The following is a 19,614-nucleotide window of genomic DNA, read 5'->3' as shown; positions in this document are numbered from 1 at the left end:
GATTGCCCCTTAGCCCCACTGGGCTAACCCACCTTTTCTCTATCTCCAAAACATCTGGCAGAGAGGGGCAACTGAGCTAGACAGATCACTCCAACCTTAAGAAATTGCAGCATTATCATTTGCCCAGGAAGATGCCTGGTATCAGCTTTATGTTGGTTCTGTTTCAGTATCTGTCTGAAATTGCATGGGACAGCTGAAGCAGACAAGTCTACCTCACACCTCTGCTGCATTTCTCTCGGGCTCAGTGGAGAAATGGGTATCATTTTCATTAAAATACATGGCTAGCTGAGTAGCTAAAGAGCTGTGGAGTCCAGACATGCTCCCCAGTGTGGGCTAGTTGGGACTTTTGGGTGCTGCTCCACTACCTGCAGTCTGAGGATCTCAGAGTGCATTCAGTACCTGTGTGCCTGAATCTCTTGTGGCGGGACGGTGAGATCCACACAGCAAGAAGGCCTCTTCATCTGCCTGCTGAAATAACAAAAATCTGGCCTGGTAGGGAAGCTCTCTACTCAAGTCAAGAGAATCTTCCATCCGAAACTTTGAGAGCTTAATTTTTGTACCACCACCTCCTTGAGCAGCCACAGCCTGAGGACCCATATGGGAGAAACTACGTGTGACTCTCTTTACTAGCAAGGCTTTCTTCTGGCATGGCATGCAATGTCTGTTGAAGAGCAGTAAAGCAGACCTCCATGACTGTTCGGAGAGGAGGTGAAGAGCATTCTCTGACTACATGAAACCTAATCACATTGAGGGTCTTGACAGATGGGACCTGGTGGACTCATGATTACATTACTAAGTACATCCTTAGCAGGAAGAGAGTGGCGGAGAGCCCTAACATCAGCCGAAGATCTATCAGGGAAATGTGAGTACTAAAGGAATAAATGAATGAATGAACAGGGACAGTCAGACAGGAGAAAAAAAAAAGGCTCTGAAGCACAGCTAAAAGGAGAGACTGAACCTGTGATTCTTTCATCTCTAGTGGCATTTAATTTCCCTTTCCCCACTGTGAAAATGTCAGAAATGAACAGGCAACTTCAGTAAAACAGAACTGAAAGAAAAAGAGGGCAGCAGCAAAATCCTTAGAAGTTGCTTCACACAGGCAGAGGTACACCCGGCACCGTCAATAAGCGCGATCCTCCACAAGCACACACAGGCCCCAGCAGGTTTTTTTGTCAGACAGATTTATTTTAGGTTCTAAAATGACTTTCTAATAAAATAAAATGCTTAAAATGTGCAACATGTGCAGTCCTCTGTGGGGCCCCCTCTGCCACTGAATGAGCGCAAGGGCAGGGCAGTGCAGGGAGAGAGAAGAAAGTGGGCAGCGGGGAGAGAACACCACTGGGCTGCAGGGGAGCTGGGTTCCAGCCATCTCCACATCTAAGTGTCCCACCGGTGAAAGGCTGTGAGAGAGGCCATGAAGGAGGGGCAAAGGGTGGAAGAGAGAAGTGGCGCTGAAGCAGGCAGTTGCTACTGGCTCAAATACTCCCAATAGCTCCGAAGCATCTGTGCTGCCTGGCATCTTACTGCAGCGGTGAGTCTTGTCTTGCCCTGGTATGCAGCTTCCAGCCCCTCTGCAGGTGCAGAACTCCCGCAGCCTCCTGCTATGTTCATGTCGTTCCTAGAAACTCCTGAGAGCTCTGCATGGTGCCCATCTCTCTGCAGCGTGGCACAGAGTTTCATCCTCCCATGCAGACTGGGCCCAGTGTCCCTGCTCCCATCAGCACTCAGTTTGCTGGATCTTCTCTTTTGAGTTTTCCTCCATCTCCTTCTTCTTCGCCACAGTGACTGCAACCATCCCTGCCAGCGCTGGGAAGGCAGGAGACCGTGCCTGAAAGGGAAGAAAGGGGCAATATCAGGCATGGGAGGGAAACTGAATGGCACAAGTCTGGACTTCCCCCCACCATGGAAGATATGGTCTTACTGCTTGCAACCATGAGGTTCCCAATCCCTCCAGGGAAGAGCCTCAGTCCCATGCTCTGAGACCTGCGGTTTCTTCTGGGGAAGGCTGGCTCAACACTATCCTCTGTGATGTCATGGGCATGAGGAATAACAAAGACAGGACATGCTTAAGAGAGAGCAAAAAATGAACTGGGCAATGGTCAGGCCATTGTCAGGTTCAGTGGTACGCCAGATTTTACAACAACTTTTCAGAGAGAATAATTAAAGGGATGAAGGTTTGTGCAAAACAAGATGAGAACAAATTAAAGACGGAACCGCTTTCACATCTTTCTTTAACAGGTGATTCTCTAGACAATGGAGAAGAGGTAGATCTCAGGGCTCCTGATAACAGTAAAGAATATGGTGATACAGAGACAATCAATACAGCAAGAAAGATGAGATTAGTAAAAGAATGGCACAGTAGGCGTGATCTCAATTAAGAGGAAGTGACTGGAATTTTGCTGGCAAGTTTCTGTCAGGCCGTAGACAAATGATAAGCACAAGTCTTCAAAGATCAGTTGTGGGAGCAATCATTAATGGCACAGAGTGTGAAGGTGCTAGTGACTTATATAGCTGATGAAGTTGAGGAGCCTCTTTTGGAAGAAAGAGAATGAAAATGTCACCCAAGACTCAGCTATTTTAGGAGAATGGAGCAGTAAACTGACAGGGTGAATGAAATGCAACAGTACCAACCGCACATTGGTAGGCTCAGGGGAGCGCAAACAGGAATTCCTAATGTGTGGGCCCATCAAGGGATACTGGTGAGCAGCCAGCATTCAACCAGTGCAAGAAGAGTGAATGCAATCTCAGAGAATGCCAACAGAAAAACGGAGAGAACAAGCGAAGAGCTAATATCTTTCTCAAGACACCTCATCTGCACTCTCACAAAGGATGAGCCCACCGGGGAGACTGTGCAGAGAAGGGCATGAGGACCTGTGCTGCAACAGACGAGCTTTGCTGGCTTGGCAAAGCAAGGCCATGAGGGCATGTACAAATGCTTTGAGGTAGTAGATGTCCTGGCTGAATTAGAGCTGTTTAAGCTAACAGCTGGACACACAGCTACCCTGTTTCCTGCTAGCTGAGGCTTTACAGTTACACTGTCAAAGGGGTTCCTGTCCAAGGTTTTGGGCCAGAAAGGGTGGTTCTGACTGGACTTGCACAGTCTAGAGAGTCACTCAGAAACTGTAGGTTTCTGTCTCAGCTTATCCTTCACCATCACTGCTAATTAAGGACCGAAGATGAAGAACCAGTCACAAGTCACTCTAGTCCTACCCATGGTGTTTTTTTTAAAACACCCATCTTGCTTTTGTTCTGATACTGCCTGTCTTCAGCCTCCAGCCACTGGGTTTTGCTAAGAATTTACATCAGTGCTGTCACATCCTTCATCTTCACTCAAGCCAGGTTCAAGGCACACAGCTCTTTCACCAGGGCAAACTCTCCCAACCTGAGATTGCTTTGAGCCCTGACCCCTTCTGCACTGGAAGGGGATTTTCACTGGGGCCTTTCCAAGAAGCTAAGTAGAAGGCAACTACATCACAGCTGCTCACGAAAGGTGTGTCTTCTCAGCAAACGGAAACCCTGAAGGAAGAATTTGCCATGTAATTCATTTGCAGAGAAACAGTATGAACACTGCAGAGAAATGGTCTGACTTGTTTGCACAGTTTGTTCCAGTGGCACGCTGGGGAGGGATCAGTCCTGGCCTGGTCTTTGGGATCATAAAGGCAAGGCAGAGTTTTCAGAAGATGAGAGATACTGGAACAAGCTGAGCAAATGAAGGGCGGTAAGTTGCCAGAAACAGACAGCCAAGGTGTGAGGGCTGAGCCAGCACAACAGAACTGCATCGAGATCAGCGTCTGGGGACCAAGAGACATTTGTATGGAACAGGAGACTGCTACATCAAAGCATCCAGGTAAGGAATAAGAGCGAGGACACCTACAAAAGCTTGGAAATTAACCCTCCTCTTACAGCATGGCTTGATCTCTGGGAGAATAAACAAGAAGCTGTTCGAGGCTGGGCTGCGATTGTCTCCTAGGGGGTTGTACCCCTCCTTGGAAGTGTCTGACCTGTCCCCTGACGAATACCACAGTTAGCCAGACCTGCTGATGCCCAGGATACAGCTTTCACTACATGTCCATGACACCCTCAGCAGGCTGCCAGAGCCCCATTCTTCCTCTGGCTGCTGTGCCCCTGAGACATTTCACTGCTGTCTCTAAGGTACCCAGGGGAAGGTCAAATAAGGGTGGATGTACAGGAAAAATAACAGAAATGGTGTGATGGACACTTACCCTTTTTTTTAGGGCCAGAGCCAGAACACAGACTGTAAGCAGGAGGAAGAGGGTGAGTGTGAGCCCAAAAGTAGCCTGTCCACTGAAGATGGTGGGTGGGCTGGAAACCTGGGCACCTGTGAGGAGGAACCATGGTTAAGAACAAGGGGAAGGTTGAGTTTGCACTGGGGCAAGGCTGGGATTGCACACAGAGAGGCAAACTGGGAAAGGGTGCAGGGAACTGGAAAGAGCAACAGGAGGAACAGGACAGGATGACAACAAGATGGGATCTGAGCAGTCAGAGGGGAGAAGGACGGTGAGGCTGGGAGAGGAAAGGGCACCAGGGAATTGAATGGGGTGAGAAGAAGGGATCAGTTACGGATCCATGGGACACGGTACCTGTGATCTGCAGCCCATACTCCACTGCTCCCAGTCTGCCTTCTGGGCCATGTACACTGCACTCCCATGTGCCCATATCCTTTTGCGACACATGGGGAATTTCCAAGGTAGGGCCCATCTGGGGTCTCTGGCCCTCCAGGTTATGGGAGGTGGCCACTGCCAGCTTGCTGTTAGTGGGGGCTGAGTCGAGGTGCTTCCACTGGAAACGTTCATGTCCCCGGGGATGTGTGAGGCTGCAGATGAGCTGCAAGCGAGATCCCTCAGAAACCGGTCCTTGGATGCTTGGAGTGACTGCAGCACAGGAAAAAATATACTCTCAGAAAAGGCTACAGGCAGGTCCACATCTCCTTCTCATCCCTCCTTCTTCTATTACACCCCTCCTTTATTACTTCCTCTAATTTATTTTCTTTACCTTCCTCAGTCTTAAGAAGAGTAGTTACCCAGGAAAACCCCTGCTTTCAGCAGAGTCCAGGGCAGTGCAACGCCCTGGGGTGGGAACCAATGAGCAGGAGCAACTCATGCTCACTGCACTGATGTGTGGGGAGGTTTATCTGCAAGCGGTGGGGGACCCCAAAGGAGTGATGCACCTCCTTGTGTCTCCTCTCACCTGTAACCACTGCCAAGGTCACGTCCCTGCTGATTGTCTTGCTGCCAACAGAAACTGCACAGCGGTACTGCCCTGCATCATCTGGCCCCACCACAGGGAGACGAAGGTGGAAGCTTCTGCTGCTCGAATTCTGGGAGATGCCCCCGTCTTGCAAGTGTCCTCCTGAGGGGCGGCTCCAGTGGACTGTCACCACGTTGATCCCAAGGGCACTGGGAAGGTAGCTCAGGGTGCACGGTAGATCAGCTGCAGAGCCAGCTGCAGCATAGACCACGGGGTTGGTTGGGCCATCAAACCCTGAGCCAGAGAGAGAAGACAACTTGGGGTGGTAGCTGGAAAGAGTTCTGCAGGGAGGTGACTGGCCTGGGAAGCGAGCACAGGGTGGGAGCTGGGGAGCTGGAGCCACTGGGGTTGGTCAGTCACACCAAAGGGAGCAGCTTGGGGATGCTTGAGTAGCAACACAGAGGCTGAGCTCACCTAGAATTTGCAGGTTGTACGTGGCAGAAATGATCTTGTTATCGGAGTATCTGAGCTGGCAGCGCCAGGAGCCAGCATCACTCATGGCAGTATGGAGGATGGAGAGAGCCCCATGCGAGGAACAGAAGGTCCTGGAGGTGGGGACTGGGCGCCCGTTGTGGAACCAGCGAGTCTCCACGAGGCTGGCCCGGTGGCTAGAGTTGCAGCTCAACAAGAGCGGCTCGTTTTCTACCACAGGGCTGGGTGGACTGAGGGTTACTGTAAGAAAAAGAAAGTGGTGGTGGGGGGGTGAAATCTAAGATCACAGGGGGACTACTAAACCATCCCTTTGTGCCCTTCCTGTCCCAGCTCTGCCCCTCGGGCAGTCCTCTCTCCAGACCTGAGAGTGGGCTGCAGGAAGCTGTGCTCTTTCAGGGGGCTGCTGCCTGTACAATAACCTGCCCTGGCAAACACATCATCCCCACCCCGTCCCACCCTTACAACCTCCCCAGACCTAAAATCAACATTCTCCAGGGTTTCCATCTTCTCCTACCTGTAATTACCCCCAGCTCCACCTGGCAGCTCTGGACTTCCATGTTGTATGTCACCTGTGCCTCATACAGCCCAGCGTCCTCGCTCCGGACCGGGTCGATTCGCAGGGAGAAATTGCCGTGGCGTAAGGCAGAGTCCTGGACTGACACCCTGGCCCTCATGGGCAGCGCTGTCTTCCGGAGGCCCGAGTACCCCACCTCCAGCACCATGTGTGGCTCCTGGTGGGTGCTGGGAGTGGGACAAGTGAGCAGTTTGGGCTTGAGGTAAAGGCGAGATCAAGGGATGGGAGGGAAGGAAGGAGGGAGTGTGGGGAAGGAGAAAGGGGGCTTTAAGTGTCTCCCACCCTCCCCAGTTCCCCAACAAGGACACAGATCTGTCCTGGCCTTGGCGTACCTTCCCCCATGCCGCTTCCACAGCACGGATGTCTTGTCAGGCTGCTGCTTCCAGCTCTTCCCCATCTTTCTGGGGCTCAGGTGGCAAGGCAGCACGGCTGAACTCCCTGCTCTGGCCCACACTTTCTGCTCCTCTGCTACTCCTGGTAGGATGCAGTCAGCTGTAACGAGATGGAGGGTTGAGCAGGGTGGGGTTTATGGAGCAGAGGGCAATATCTGTCCATCTTCAGTGGGGTTAGAAGGGCACAAATTCTCCCTTCCAGACCTGACAGGGACCAAGTAACACCCAGACTCAGTTTACTGAGCTACTCTGCCCTCCCTGATATGTTCAGCCCCTCTTACCATTGAAAGCCAACAGAGCGAAGGTGAGGAACAGCACCAGGGATACTGGCCTCATGGTGGCATCCAGGAGAGGTGAGGGGCTGTGACTTCCCACTCAGGTCTGTGCTTGATCAGGTCCAAAGCTTGAAGAGATCAGCAAAAATGAGGTATGGGCAAAGAAGTTAGAGTGGGGGATGAGCCAAGGTGGGTCGGCTGGACATGCTTGCTCTCGTGCAGTCTCTCTCTCTGATCAGAGTATTTTCCTAGATGCCCTTATATTGCAGGTGGGCAGCTAATTTCCTCGTATCACTAAGAAGATGCGTCACGACCAAGAAACCAGTATAATTCTGAGGCACGTGAAGGCAGAGCTCAAGCCAGTGAGAGAGAGGAGGGAGGGACCAGAGACACCACTCTAAGCATCTTTTAGTGGAAATTCTTTGGGTCGCTGTTGTTTTTCTTACAAGTTTCGCTTCTACATAGACAGTGGAAAAAGTGTAGAAGACACTTCCCAGCAAGTGCCCTTCATGTTTTTCTTTCATCTCTTACCTTTTTTGGTTTGATCTTTCCGCCTTTTACAGCTTCTCTCTAATTTTTTCAGGGCTTTTGAGAACATGTTGGTCATTTTTCTTATTTTTGTTGTTGCTGTATTTTTTCTTTTTTTTTTTTTTTTTTTACCTTCTTTAATCTTTCAAATGTGCTGACTTCTGGGCTTTTTCTCACTGGCCAGCTCACAGGCAGCATGATGAAAGGCTCCAACCAGGGCACATGTGAACCATCGATCCAGAGTCCAGGGGGAATACAGGACAAAGCTGAGGTGGTCCGAGGAGACAGAGAGGAGCATCCAGGAGAAGCAACCAGCACTTAAAAGAGGGGCTGCATGCCGTGGCACTGCAAAGGGTGTGAGGAAAGGATCCTCCTTCTCCAGCAGCGCTGGGGAAAACCCACCCGAGCCTGTGTGCTGAGGGGGCTCATCCTAGCTCCCATGTAGCTGCTGAACTTTGCATAGGGCAATACATTTCCATCCGTGTGCCTCATTCTGGGGCCCCTTTTGCCTCAAAGAACCCCCACTGTTGTGGCTCACACTTTCCAACAACCCACTGGCTCTGACTCTTTCGGACTTAATCAGCCCTTCATGATGGGTGTCAGACACCCTAGCCCCTCGGCAGCTCATCCCCCGAGGGCAGGGCTGGGGCTTTTCCTGGAGGTGAGGGAAGGGAGGTGACTCAGAGCAGCTGCTTCTTCACTGTGGAAGGATCCTTGCTCACTCTAGTTTTCCTCAGCTGGGCTGGTGAAGGTGGAGGATAAAAGAGAGCAAGTGGTACACCTCGCTTTGGCAGCTGCCTCTTCTGGTGACAGCTCTTGTCTCTTTTATCACACACAGCTCTTCAGCCTCCCCAGGAGTGGGATCAGTGTATGGGAACCTGGTGCAACCTTGTGTGCCTCGACGTCCCTGGGGGACTGCTTTGTAGTGGTCCTTTGTGCCCTCTGTGTTACACAGTCCATGGGATCACATGCGAGAGCAAGAGAGGAGAGAAGATGGGGGAGAACTTGTGACGGTTGGCAGGAGGTGTTTTTTCCTCCTGTTCAAGAAAAACAGTTTGTGGTGCCCAGTCCAAGTAGAAAGCATCGACCTCTCTTTCCCCTGAATCAGCAGTGCGAGAATGGTGTGAGTGTGTGGGTGAAGATAAGAAGGGAGATGGAACCGCGGTGTGGAGACACGTACAGCTCCGCAGCCTTGCATCATCTGCTCCCCCTCCCCTGGCTTCACCCAGGGGACACGCCAAGCTTGCTGCTCTCCCCCTCCATCCCAACCCGCTCTGCATTCAGCCTGGGCGCCCCTCTAGTCACCAAAACCACCCTTAACTGAATCTGTGCTCTAGGAAATGTTTTTTTCTTGTAAGAACCAGCAAAGGGGAGAGACGTATCCCCATCCTGCTGCCGCTTCCCGAGTGGCAGTCAAGTGGGCTGATGAAAGTGGCAGGAGGTGTCTGGAACTGGGGGACATTTGGGGCCGAGGGGTTATTATGCCGAGTGAGCATGTTGTGAAATGAAGGTTTTGGAGGCACTGTTTTACTCAGCACCAGGCTATCTTTAGCAAAGAAAGACACCTATGACGTTTTTCTCTAACGACCCATTTTAAATGCTGACTCCCTTGAATGGCATTTTCGTCATCTCCCAGAACAAGACCCCGCCACAGAAATAACAGCGACCGAAGCAAGGTCAGCACGGGGGCATCTTCTCAGAACCACCTGTGTGCGTCCCTGGGGCAGAGTCACTGACAGGGATGTGTGGGACTATGGCAGAGCCATGAGGAATGAAGGGCGGGCTATGACAGAAGTAGCCCAGGACAGGGATACAGAAGCCCAGCTCACTTAATACTCCTTTGTCCATGTTAGGCATTAGCTAGCTTCAGCCAGGTTCCAGACTTACCCGCAGCAGTCATCCTGCACACAACCTTAATACATTGCTTTTCTTGTCTCTCTTGGCATGTCTTACGGGTGCAAACTACGCTTACCAAGAAAAATAGGAATAGAAAACACTATTCTGCAGTATCATTGAATTAGTCTTGCTGAGGGAATTTTCCATTGCGTTTCCAGATTTCTGTGATACCATGTTTTTCTCTAAGCAATTCCACTTTCATGTTCTGGTCCTTGCAGCATAAAGTCTGAAGGTAGTCACAATCTTCTGCTTTATGCTGACTTTTTGAGGTGCTTTATGATTTATTCACAGACTTTAACCAACCTAAGAAATTGTGCTGTGCCTTGAAGACTGGGTTATCAGCCGTGCAACTTGAGATCAGATGGTATGGGTGTTCCTGAGATAGAGTGCTCACCAAAAGGACCTCATGTAAATGTCCTGATTGCTGTTTGCCCAGAACTAAAGCAAACATAACAAGAAAAAGAAGTTACTAATAAGAGATAACTCATAACTTTGTGGCAAGGGACTGTAAACAGAAAGCAGCCACGGCTGGGGAGGCAGAAGGGAAGGTCTGGCAGGGTTCATAGTGTGAGCAAAAGCTGCCAGGCAGGGTGGTACTCGACAGGCACCACGGTTTCCAAGGGTCAGACTGGGATTAACTGAGAGGCTTCTGGCACTGACTGGGAAGCTCAGGGAGCTAAAAGAGATCTAAGTTCAGCTCCAGAGGGGAAGTAGTGGAACTGCCCTTCTCTGGGCATGCAGAACAGAGGCAGTGGTTCCCAAGCCAACACGTTCTGGCTGCAAAGGGGCCAAGCATCAGAACCCTAAACCAGAAAGAGCTGGTGCCCACAGGCTTGGCAGGCTTTGAGTGAGATGCACAATGTGGAAATGTGTTGAAATAGGCACCCCTGAGGAAGAGGGATGCAAGCCACTCTTCCCCCACAGAGGGCTGTGATGGTTTCTGCCAAGGTGCCAACCTCAGATCCATTCTGTATATGAAATTGCTCAGCTTCTCTAAGTCCAGGGTGGGTACCAAACATGCTTCCTTTCTCCTGGGAGGAAGCGGCTGCTCCAGACTTCTGTCCCTCTGCGATGCCTGGAAGCAGCATGTTATCTTCCCAGGGCCAGGGTATGCCTCACATCAGAGAGTGGTCTTGGAGGAGGGATCCATTCATCTGAGGTGACAGATCCCAAAAAGGGGTGAGGAGAAGAGGATTAGAAAAGAGAAAGTTCACGTGTCCTAGTAGATCTGGGAAAAAACAAAATGTGCCTCTGCAGAAGTGCTAGGAGGAAGAAGAGTGGCTGGCTGCCTGACATTTATTGGGAAGCTCTTCTAAAAAAGTTTTTTTATAGGATTTGCTGAATGGGCAGGGCCTGAGTCACCGCAGGTCTCTGATGTGCAGCTGAGTTGAATCTAGAGGAGGCCTGCTTCCCCGAATCCCATGGGAACACCTTTAGGAAAGCATAGCTTTATGAAGTCTTAGAACAAATCTGCAGAAGGTAAGCGACCTTTGTATGACAATCCTTGGCAGATAGCTGAATATCCCAGAGAAACCTGAATTAGAAAGTCAGGAACAACACTGGGGGGTGCTGACCAAAGCTGTGGGCTGCATTTCTGCTAAAAAAAACCCAGTGATTTAATCACTGAAGAGAATCTGTAGCATTCATGGGCATATTTGGCAGCTAGCATCTTGTATCTGGCCAGCATTAGCTGCAGAGAAGTGTGTAACTGTTCTCTTTCAAAAGGCCTCCAGATCCTTCGTGGGGGAGAGACGCGATGCTGCAGGATGCTCTTTGGACATCCACAGCTACCTGTAGAGATGGTGATGGATATCGGTACCTCAGCCAATACGTTGTTAAGTGGTGTCTTTGATGTTGCAGGATGTCTTTGATGCTGCAGCCTCTGTATTTTGCAACACAGGGGGTGAGGTGGATCAACGACAAAAATCCATGCAACACACTAGGTTACATTTTGACTTGCTTCTCATTGCAGCATTCATGCCGTGCTTTTAATCCAGTGGGAAAATATGCAATAGCCCAAACATCCCAGGGCTGCAGTGAGTTTTCTCAAGAGCAATGAGGTACCCAGGAGCCCAATGCATGCAACGGATGGGAGAAGCATGCCAGCTATGAGGAGGAAGCTCTCAGTTACAGTGACCTGACATGGAGGTGAAGGAGTCGGGCACTGACCCAATGGACCACGTGTCATTGAGTGACTGCAGCAGCAGCAGAATGAGCTTAGAAGATTCCCTTGACTCAGGCATGGGCTGAAAGAATCTGAGCAGCACTCTGATAGGAGCTGAAATTTGGTCTGAGAGTGGGACTCTCAAGATGTGGTTTTTCCAGGGGTAGCTGAGAAAAAAAGTCTGACCATTCACAGGCTCCTTGGTCCCTGGAGGGCTGGAAGCTCCAGTACCAACAGCAGAGCTGGATGACAGACTAGTGCTGGACATCAGGGGCAGTCCAGAAAGCGGGTGGGAACTGGCAGCAATGGTCAGCAAACAAGACCTCTGAAAGAGCCGTCAGCACCAAGACTGTTGGTAAGAGTGGTGTCAGGACAGGCTGGGAAGATGATGCTGGATGTGTAGTGAAACCAGGGTTCCCAAATTCCCCCAACAGATTACACACAAGCCCCTTCTTAGGTGTAGCTTCTTCAGTTTGCCAGTCTCTTGACAATTTTGCAAGGAGACTGTTTGACTGCTTTTCCTGAGAGATGTTTTGGCCTGGGGGATCTCCAGAACCCATGTGGGTTTGTGTTTGCTGGTGTAAGACCTTCCAGCAGCTGATCTGGGGGAATATTGATGGTGTCCTGGGTGCCAAGAGAGAGATAGACTGATCCACATATGCCAGGCTCAGATCCCCATTGCTGCTGTTACAGTGCTGCTGTTACTGACAATACAGCGAGTAGCCACTCAAAGAAAAACTGCCACAGAAGGATGTGCCTTCTGCTCATGGGGCTGGAATCCTCTCTCTGTCTGACTCGTGGCAGCAGCGTGGGTCCCTCTGGCACAAAAGAGGCACCTTGGACTTGTTTCAGATGCTGGGGGATGAGCATTGCACAGGGCACAGAGGACTCCAGCTCTAGGCTTAGTAGCATGTGTCCTCAGGAACTGTGAAAAAGTAGATCTGGTCCATGTGCTGTGTTTTCACAGTGCATCATGCAGGAGAACATGAATCTTATGGTACATTGGAGCTCTTGGAAGCTACAGGCAAATAGATATTAATAAAGAACATGTTCTTTCTTAGTGAGAAAGCTAGATATAAAAAAGTAGAGGGTAACTAAAGGAGCATGTGATGCTATGAGAAATCATTTGCAGAAGAATACAATCTCTGGGAAGGTTCATGTGGACAATGGCACAGCAAGGAAGGGGGACAGCAGTGCTCCAGAGTACTCCTGAAGAGAATGAAGTCTCTGATTTGGTAAACCCCAACCACTTTGCTTTTAACAAAAATTGCTATGAGGGAGATGGTGCATTTTTAAACTGAAAGGGCTCGTTGTGAATCAAAATGGATTTATTCTTTATAGTTTAGTTTTCAGCTGGATCAATTCTCTGATGCTCATCAGTGTTGACAAAAGAGAGGCAGCAGGAGAGATGAAAGGGAAGACGGGATTGCCCCTTTCTGCAACACTATGCATTTGTGATGGATTAGTATCATTGTGTGACAGACTACAATTCAGAGTGTGGTGGCAGCTGAGCTGTTTTTTAAATTTTCTCTCCATTTGGCACCTCATGGCAGGTAGCAGCCTGCATCGTTTTGTAAGATAGCTTCTACTGCCCCACTAAGTAAAAATGCAAAACCAAACCAACCTACTTGTTAGTCACAGCATCACAGGAAGGTTCATGTGGGAAGGGTGACTCTCAAACTAGACTGGGTTGCTCAGGGCCTGACCCAGGCAAATTCTGAACACCTCCAACTGTGGAGATTCTTCAGCCTCTCTGAAAACCTGTTCCACCGTTGAAACACCCTCACAGGAGAGACTTTTCCTTGTGTCCCATTTGTTGCAACCTGTGTGCCTTGCCTTGTACCCTTTCTCTGTGCCCCTGTGAGAGGGGGGATCTTCTCTCTAACCCACTTTGGGCAGTAGCAGGCAGCAGTTAGCTGCCCCCTCTTCTTCAGGCTGAACAAATGCCCCGTCATGCGTCATGTCCTCCACCCCACAACCATCTTACGGATTCCTGCTGGACTTGCTCCAGTGTGTCAACATCCCACAGTATTGCAGATGTGGCTTTTCATGTGCCATGAAGATGGGATTAATCACTGCTCACTGTGTTCTTGCTAATGAAGCCTGACATTTGGCTAGCCTTCAGCACTGCAAAGAGACCCTGCTGGCTCTGGAAGTACTGCCATTCTCACCACACTGAAAGACGACCGGCTATCACAGCACATACAACAGGCTGTGTTGGTGTAAGCGCTGGCTCTTATTTACTCCCAAAGGGGACTGGGACCAAAGAAATGGAACTACACTTCTGTGTAAAGGGGCTTTAAAATTCCCAAGAAAGGGTGAGACCTCCCGTGTCACAATGAGGGCTGGGAGAGATCTGGGTTCCCAAGATGGAGATCCAACAAACTAAATGCTAGCAGGTTCTGCCAGGAGTCAGTCACTCGAGTTCAATTAAGGCCACATGGGCAAAACATGGGTTTAAGCTCAATTTCTTTGGTTTGGTGCCGTTTATAATTTTTCCTGGTTCTAAGAAGTTTCTGTTTGCAGATGTCAGGTCCCGTTCTCCAGGCGGTGAACAGCCACGCTGAGCAGCGCTCTCTCCACTGTAACAGGTTTCTCTGCCAGGTGTTTCTTAGAAAAGCCACAAAAGACCAAAGCACCCTCTCTAGCTGTACAGTGTGTGTGACACCAGAAGATAAAGCAGTTAATGCTTTTGTGTCCTGTGTAAATACTTCAGAGTCTTTGCTGATGACATGAAAGCATCCTAGAAATTCAGACTCTGAATTTCTTCCAGTGCTAGACTACCACATGATTTGTTCAACATCCAACTGCTTTCTGATGTCCATGGCTGTCTTATGCTGCCAAAATGTGGTTAGGAGGGCTTCACAGCTCTGCAGGTGTGTCTGTCTCTCCTGGCATGGTGCACACTTTGTATTTGGCAAGGTTAATGGGAAGCAAATGCCTCCTAAGACCCCTGGTAAAATCACACTTAGAATTAAAACATAAGGTTATATCTTGAGGAACAAAGTATGTGGATCACACTTCCAGAACAGAATACAGTATCCTGGGAAGACAAGACTCCAGGGAGGGAGGTACATGATAACATGCTGTATAAAATGGGATCTCAAAGAGCGAACAGATTGTGTTACCTCTGTTTACAGCACAAGTTACTGGAATGTGTCCATGATTCAAAAGAGGATGTGGAAAAATGGAAAAGGATTTAGAAGAGTGGTACAAAAAAACCTAACTTGGGGCCTGGAGATTTTGCTTTCAAATGTACAGAACTTGAGGTGTTTGATGTGTTTTGCCTAATCCAAAGGAAACAGTGGTGAGCTCAGGCAGCAATTTTTACAGCAAACAAAGGGAAATTCATTTTACGTGTCATAAAGATGGTAAAACTATTGTTAGAGGATGTTGTGGAGACCAGGAGTATAAATTAGTTCAAATAGGGATTGGGTAATTTGTGGAGGATCAATTCCTCACTGGCTTTTCAATATGACAGCCTGGGTATGACTGCCAGCTCAGGATGTCCTTACTCTTGTTTACAGGAAGCTTCTATATGATGCCTTGACTCTCAGTGCCTTTCCTTAGGGATCTTGTATTGGCCATAGCAGAGCACTAGGCTAGGGAGACCATCGGTACAACCATTTTTACATTCACAATCTATCTTTGATATTTTCTCCCCATGAGGAGAAGATGTGAAAAAGAGGCAGGTTCTCTACTCCAGCAGAGTGATAAGGATGACCAGTGGCTCGACACTAAAACCAAAATCTGGCTGGAAATGTGGTACATGTTTTTCACAGCAAGGCTCTGACACAGGAAGAACTCTTGTGGTGGCCTCTTCACCACCTGCCAACTGTTGATGTGAAAAATGGTCGATGGCATGCTCTTGCTCAGCCCTAGGATAGGGGAGCCAAGGCAGCTGATCACCATCATGAGAATAAAACATTGTCTATTCATATTTCCCCAGGCTTTTCCCTCACTCACAGCCCTGACTGGAGGGCTTCCCTAAGAGTGCATGTGGGCCCTTTTTAAGACTTAGGAAAAAAGCCAGCTGGTCTTGCTCTGCAAGGAAACTCCAGCACAGGGCTGGGAAACAGCAGAGAAGCATGGCTGCCGAGCTGAGGCACATAACCCACAGGGAAAAGGAAGGAAAAGAGTTCTGGACTCAAGCTGAGGTGGTGGTGGCATGTGGGTGTGGGGACTTTCCCCAGGGTTTAGCAGGGACCTGCTGTTTTTTCCCTAGCTACAGGTGGTCAGAAGGCTCACTTGTTCCAGACTTGAAGGAGATACAGGGGTTTATCTTTTTTTTCTTTTTTTTTTTTTTTTAATTACTATCATTGTCTTCTGTGTGTTGCTTATAAGGTCAAAATAAAAGTCACTCTGAAAGACTGGTAGCCTCCAAGGTTCTGTGTGCCTCCTGTCTGAACTGTAAGACCAGACCAGCTTGTGCAGAGGAGGAAATAAAGACAAAATGGTCCAGCCATGAGCCAAGGTAAAGTTCAGAAACCTTAATAATGGAAAATGAGGCTACAGGCAAAATACTGGCTCAAAAGTAGTTACTTAAAAGAAAAAAAAAACAAACCACCCAAGACTTACAGCGTTTCCTGCCTTGGTCTGTGAAAAACAAATGTTTGGTGTGAATATAAAAAACAGGGAACTCCTCAAAGTGAAGGGGCATGCTCATTGAAGGGTCGGAAGATCACCTGGAAACCTTCCCAGGTGCTTAAGGGTGGGATTCCACCTTACAGCTGCTCTCATGAGGAAACTGATCCAAGAGACTTTCCCAAGTTTGCCTTCCTGTCTCAATGCCACTGGGAATGCCTCTGGCTTCATACTCACCTCCTCATGCATAATTTGTGATAATATGGCCCTTCATGGGACTGTAAGCCAGACCAATGTAAACATTAGGTTTAAAAGTAGGAGGACAAAAAAAGGTGAGTGTGTAATTAGAATGGGGAATAACTCAAATTACTTCCATGGCAGGTTTCTACAGCAGTTGTTCTAGCACAACTGAGTGGACGAGAAACTGTGCTGAGAAGTGGAAAGGACAGAAAACTTTTAAAATGCCATTGCTGTCATGTAGAATTACATTCTGGATGACTAGCTGATATCTGTAAATGGCTCTGGGAGAAGTGGACTATCCAAGCGATGTCCTAAACCCACTGGCAGATTTTAAGATACTTGGGGCAGTTGGTGTGTTTGCTTGGGGCCTTGTGGACCTGCCAGCTAAACCCAGAAGTTTGTTTCTGCAAGAAAATTCTGCAACTGACAACTCTAAAACAGGTTCTTGAGAAAGTTGCAGTGATCTCAGGTACTGGCGCTGCTGTTGGTTCTTGACAACCAACTGGATTTGTAGACAAGGAGGAAAACGGGCCCTTAACTTCATAAGGGGGAACAGTCAAACTCCAAGACTCTACCTAGGGGATCCAATAAGGGAGGGAATGCTCCTGGGAAAGGGTTCAGAATCAGCTACAGCTGAGAAGACTGTAAGTAAGTGGTGTGAATGTGCCTTTCTAGTGGAGGTCCCCTAGACCTGCCTTGGACTCTCTAGGCAAAGGACCGTTTCTCCTGGAAGCCAAAGAGACACCTGTGTGTGTGCAAATCAACCTGTGGACACCAACCATGACAAATCTGATGTTGATTGACCACACAGGCACTTCTCAGTTCTCCAGGTTTGAGTTAGGCCTCTAATAATGCTGGCGGTGTGATCAGAGCCATTCCTGGTTCCTCTGAGAGACAGCTCACAGCATGCTCCGTGCCCGGCATTTTGGGTACAGACACTCAGATGGAGATTGCTCACAATATTTCAGCCGAGTATTTACAGACATTGTAATTTCGGTTGCCACCAGGGGGCCCTTGAGGCAGGAAAGCTGTGGAGCCTGGCTTAAAGAACTCCAGTAATTCCTCTCCCAGTAATAAATCTGTTTGAGAGGATCGGGAAAAGCAATATAAGGTGCACCCACCAAGCTGAAAGAGGTATCAGTTTGAGCTACATTTGGTTGTGCTGCCTATTCCCCCAGAGAGGTGCTCTTTTTCAGCACAAGCAGAGATCTTGAAAGAAGAGATTGGGGCTTAGCCTTTGTGTTCCAGGTAACGCAGAAGGACTGGGTCCTGATGGAGTCTTCAGCTATGAGAGCACGTACAGCGCTGAGATGTTCTGCTGTATAGCAATTAGAACACCGCAGGTGTCACCACTGTATCCCAGTTCCACAACTGCAGTCCTCCTGCTTGTCCGCAGTCTGCTATCCCATCAGCTATTTGTAAGCTTTTCACCCTTGGTAGTAAAAGCAAAAGCAGCACTGGGGAATACTGGGCCACCTATAGGAATGCTGCCACAGATGGAAGCCCTTAAGTAAGGATTTGATCTGGAAACCCTTTAAAACACAGAGAAACTGAGGTGGAACGAGATCCACTCGCAGCAAGAAACTACAGTCAACACAGCACTGATAGCAGTGCTCTGCAAGAACACTTATTTCTACAGCTGTGAAAAGGGATTCACAGACCCTGAAGAGGTTTGTATTTTCTTTAGTTACGAGCAAAACCTCATGACTCATTTGAATTACAAGGTTGGCTTTCCCAAACTTCTCTACTGAATCTTCTGTGAAATTTACCTTGTGGAAAATGGGCAAATTCCCAGCTCAGATCTGGGCCCGTATCTACCATGCTGGAAGCACAGGAGGTTTGTTGGAGCCATATACGACAGCATGAGCTCTTTTCAAGGCTGGATCTGACATAGGCAAAAAATTAGAAGTACCATTTAAGGAACTGTCCTTCACACAGGAAAACAGCAACTAGCTCTAAGTTGAGATTTCTGGTGGGCTTATGGACAAGCCTAAGAGAGCACTACCTGTGTTCACGCTTGTGGAAGTGCTGTCCAGCAAAGACCCTTTTGTGGAGTCATTTGGATGTGCCACAACAGGAAAGCTGCTGAAGGATGCTTCAGGTAAGGGCCTTTGAAAATTTTCATTACAAATTATGCAGCCTAATAAATGCATCCTAAAATGATGGGCGAATTGCTGTAAGACCTGGGAAAGTCTCTACCTGAGCTGTCAGAGAGGTATTGGCAGACATAGGTAATCATAGAGCTCTGGAAGCTGACTATTTTTGCTACATGTTGCAGTCTTTACTGGTTTTAGGATCTTCCATCCTGGATGCATGGAATCCCAGTAACATTTCGGACTTAAGGACAAGATTCTTCATCGCAGGACATGTGGCCAAACACCCTGCTGACATTATGACACCACTTCATGGATTAAACGATTAAATTGAGAATAAAGCGTCTTGAACCCCACTAGGACATTGGAAAATTTCAGCTAGACTTGTTGAGAGAAAGTGTTTAAGATACACAGTAGAGAATGGGAACAATAAATGTCACTATAAAAAACGCTGGAGATCTGTAGAACGCGCAGCTCCTACAGCCCCTCGATGACAAACAGCATCAGCCAGATATTACCTGCAGCACATACACAGGTCACATGCTCTTCTGTTCTCTTCAGTGGGTGATTTGCAGCAAGTCATACCGTCATCTGCCATAGCCTGCCTGCACAGGTACACCTGACAAGGTGAAGCTGTCTGCTCTGATATCCCAGTCCTCCGAAGCTTAGCTAAGCTTAGATCTACTGTCGTGCACAGATACTTCCAGCTGGGATTCAGGCTTCCTGAACAGCCTGAGATGGGAAAGCATCCTCTTCTGTGTCTGACAGAAAATGCCTCCCACAAGAGCGAAGCTGTACCTGATGGCACCACACTTGTCCCATAAGCCATCTTGTGTGGCTGAGACCCTTGAATACTAACACCTTAGATCTCTCCTCACCCCTGTGACTGTCCGTGTTTTGCTAAACCATAAGAGCTCACCAGGAAACAAACCCCAAACTCACCCACTGATAGCAGCACTCCAGTCCTGTCCATCTGCGGTATGTCCCCAGTCTGAGCCCACACATGTAAACACAGACTTCTTCCCTGAGAAAACACACAGACTGGATCAGCCATGAGCGTGTCTGACTTTGACTCCACTCTTGAAATAAGGGAGAGAGGTGGGAGGGAAAAGTACATGGGCTTCTTAAGGATCTGGGAAGGCAAGTTGTTTCAGTTTCCCATATGGCA

General features: G+C 48.8%; 1 protein-coding gene across 1 annotated transcript; it reads right to left on the bottom strand.

Moving 5' to 3' along the window:
- Positions 1-1,232: 1,232 nt before the first annotated feature.
- LAG3 (lymphocyte activating 3) lies at positions 1,233-7,024 on the bottom strand. The gene is made up of 8 exons (XM_074810548.1): positions 6,948-7,024; positions 6,607-6,766; positions 6,215-6,441; positions 5,683-5,940; positions 5,209-5,502; positions 4,602-4,892; positions 4,224-4,339; positions 1,233-1,828 (listed from the first exon to the last, which is right to left on the bottom strand). The coding sequence occupies exons 1-8, from the start codon at positions 7,000-7,002 to the stop codon at positions 1,718-1,720; spliced, it is 1,512 nt and encodes a 503-aa protein (XP_074666649.1). The 5' UTR covers positions 7,003-7,024; the 3' UTR covers positions 1,233-1,717.
- Between the last annotated feature and the right edge of the window lie 12,590 nt (positions 7,025-19,614).

The sequence above is a fragment of the Strix aluco genome, chromosome 2 (assembly GCF_031877795.1).
Source record: "Strix aluco isolate bStrAlu1 chromosome 2, bStrAlu1.hap1, whole genome shotgun sequence".
Classification (NCBI taxonomy): domain Eukaryota; kingdom Metazoa; phylum Chordata; class Aves; order Strigiformes; family Strigidae; genus Strix; species Strix aluco.
The sequence above is the reverse complement of the archived record's forward strand: the minus strand, read 5'-3'. Positions and strand labels throughout refer to the sequence as shown.

Coding starts and splice junctions, on each gene's coding strand:
- LAG3 (XM_074810548.1), bottom strand. CDS start 7,002: ATGAGGCCAGTATCCCTGGTGCTGTTCCTCACCTTCGCTCTGTTGGCT. Junction 6,442..6,606: donor TGGAAGCGGCATGGGGGAAG/GTACGCCAAGGC, acceptor TCCCACTCCCAG/CACCCACCAGGAGCCACACA. Junction 5,503..5,682: donor GTACAACCTGCAAATTCTAG/GTGAGCTCAGCC, acceptor TCTCTGGCTCAG/GGTTTGATGGCCCAACCAAC.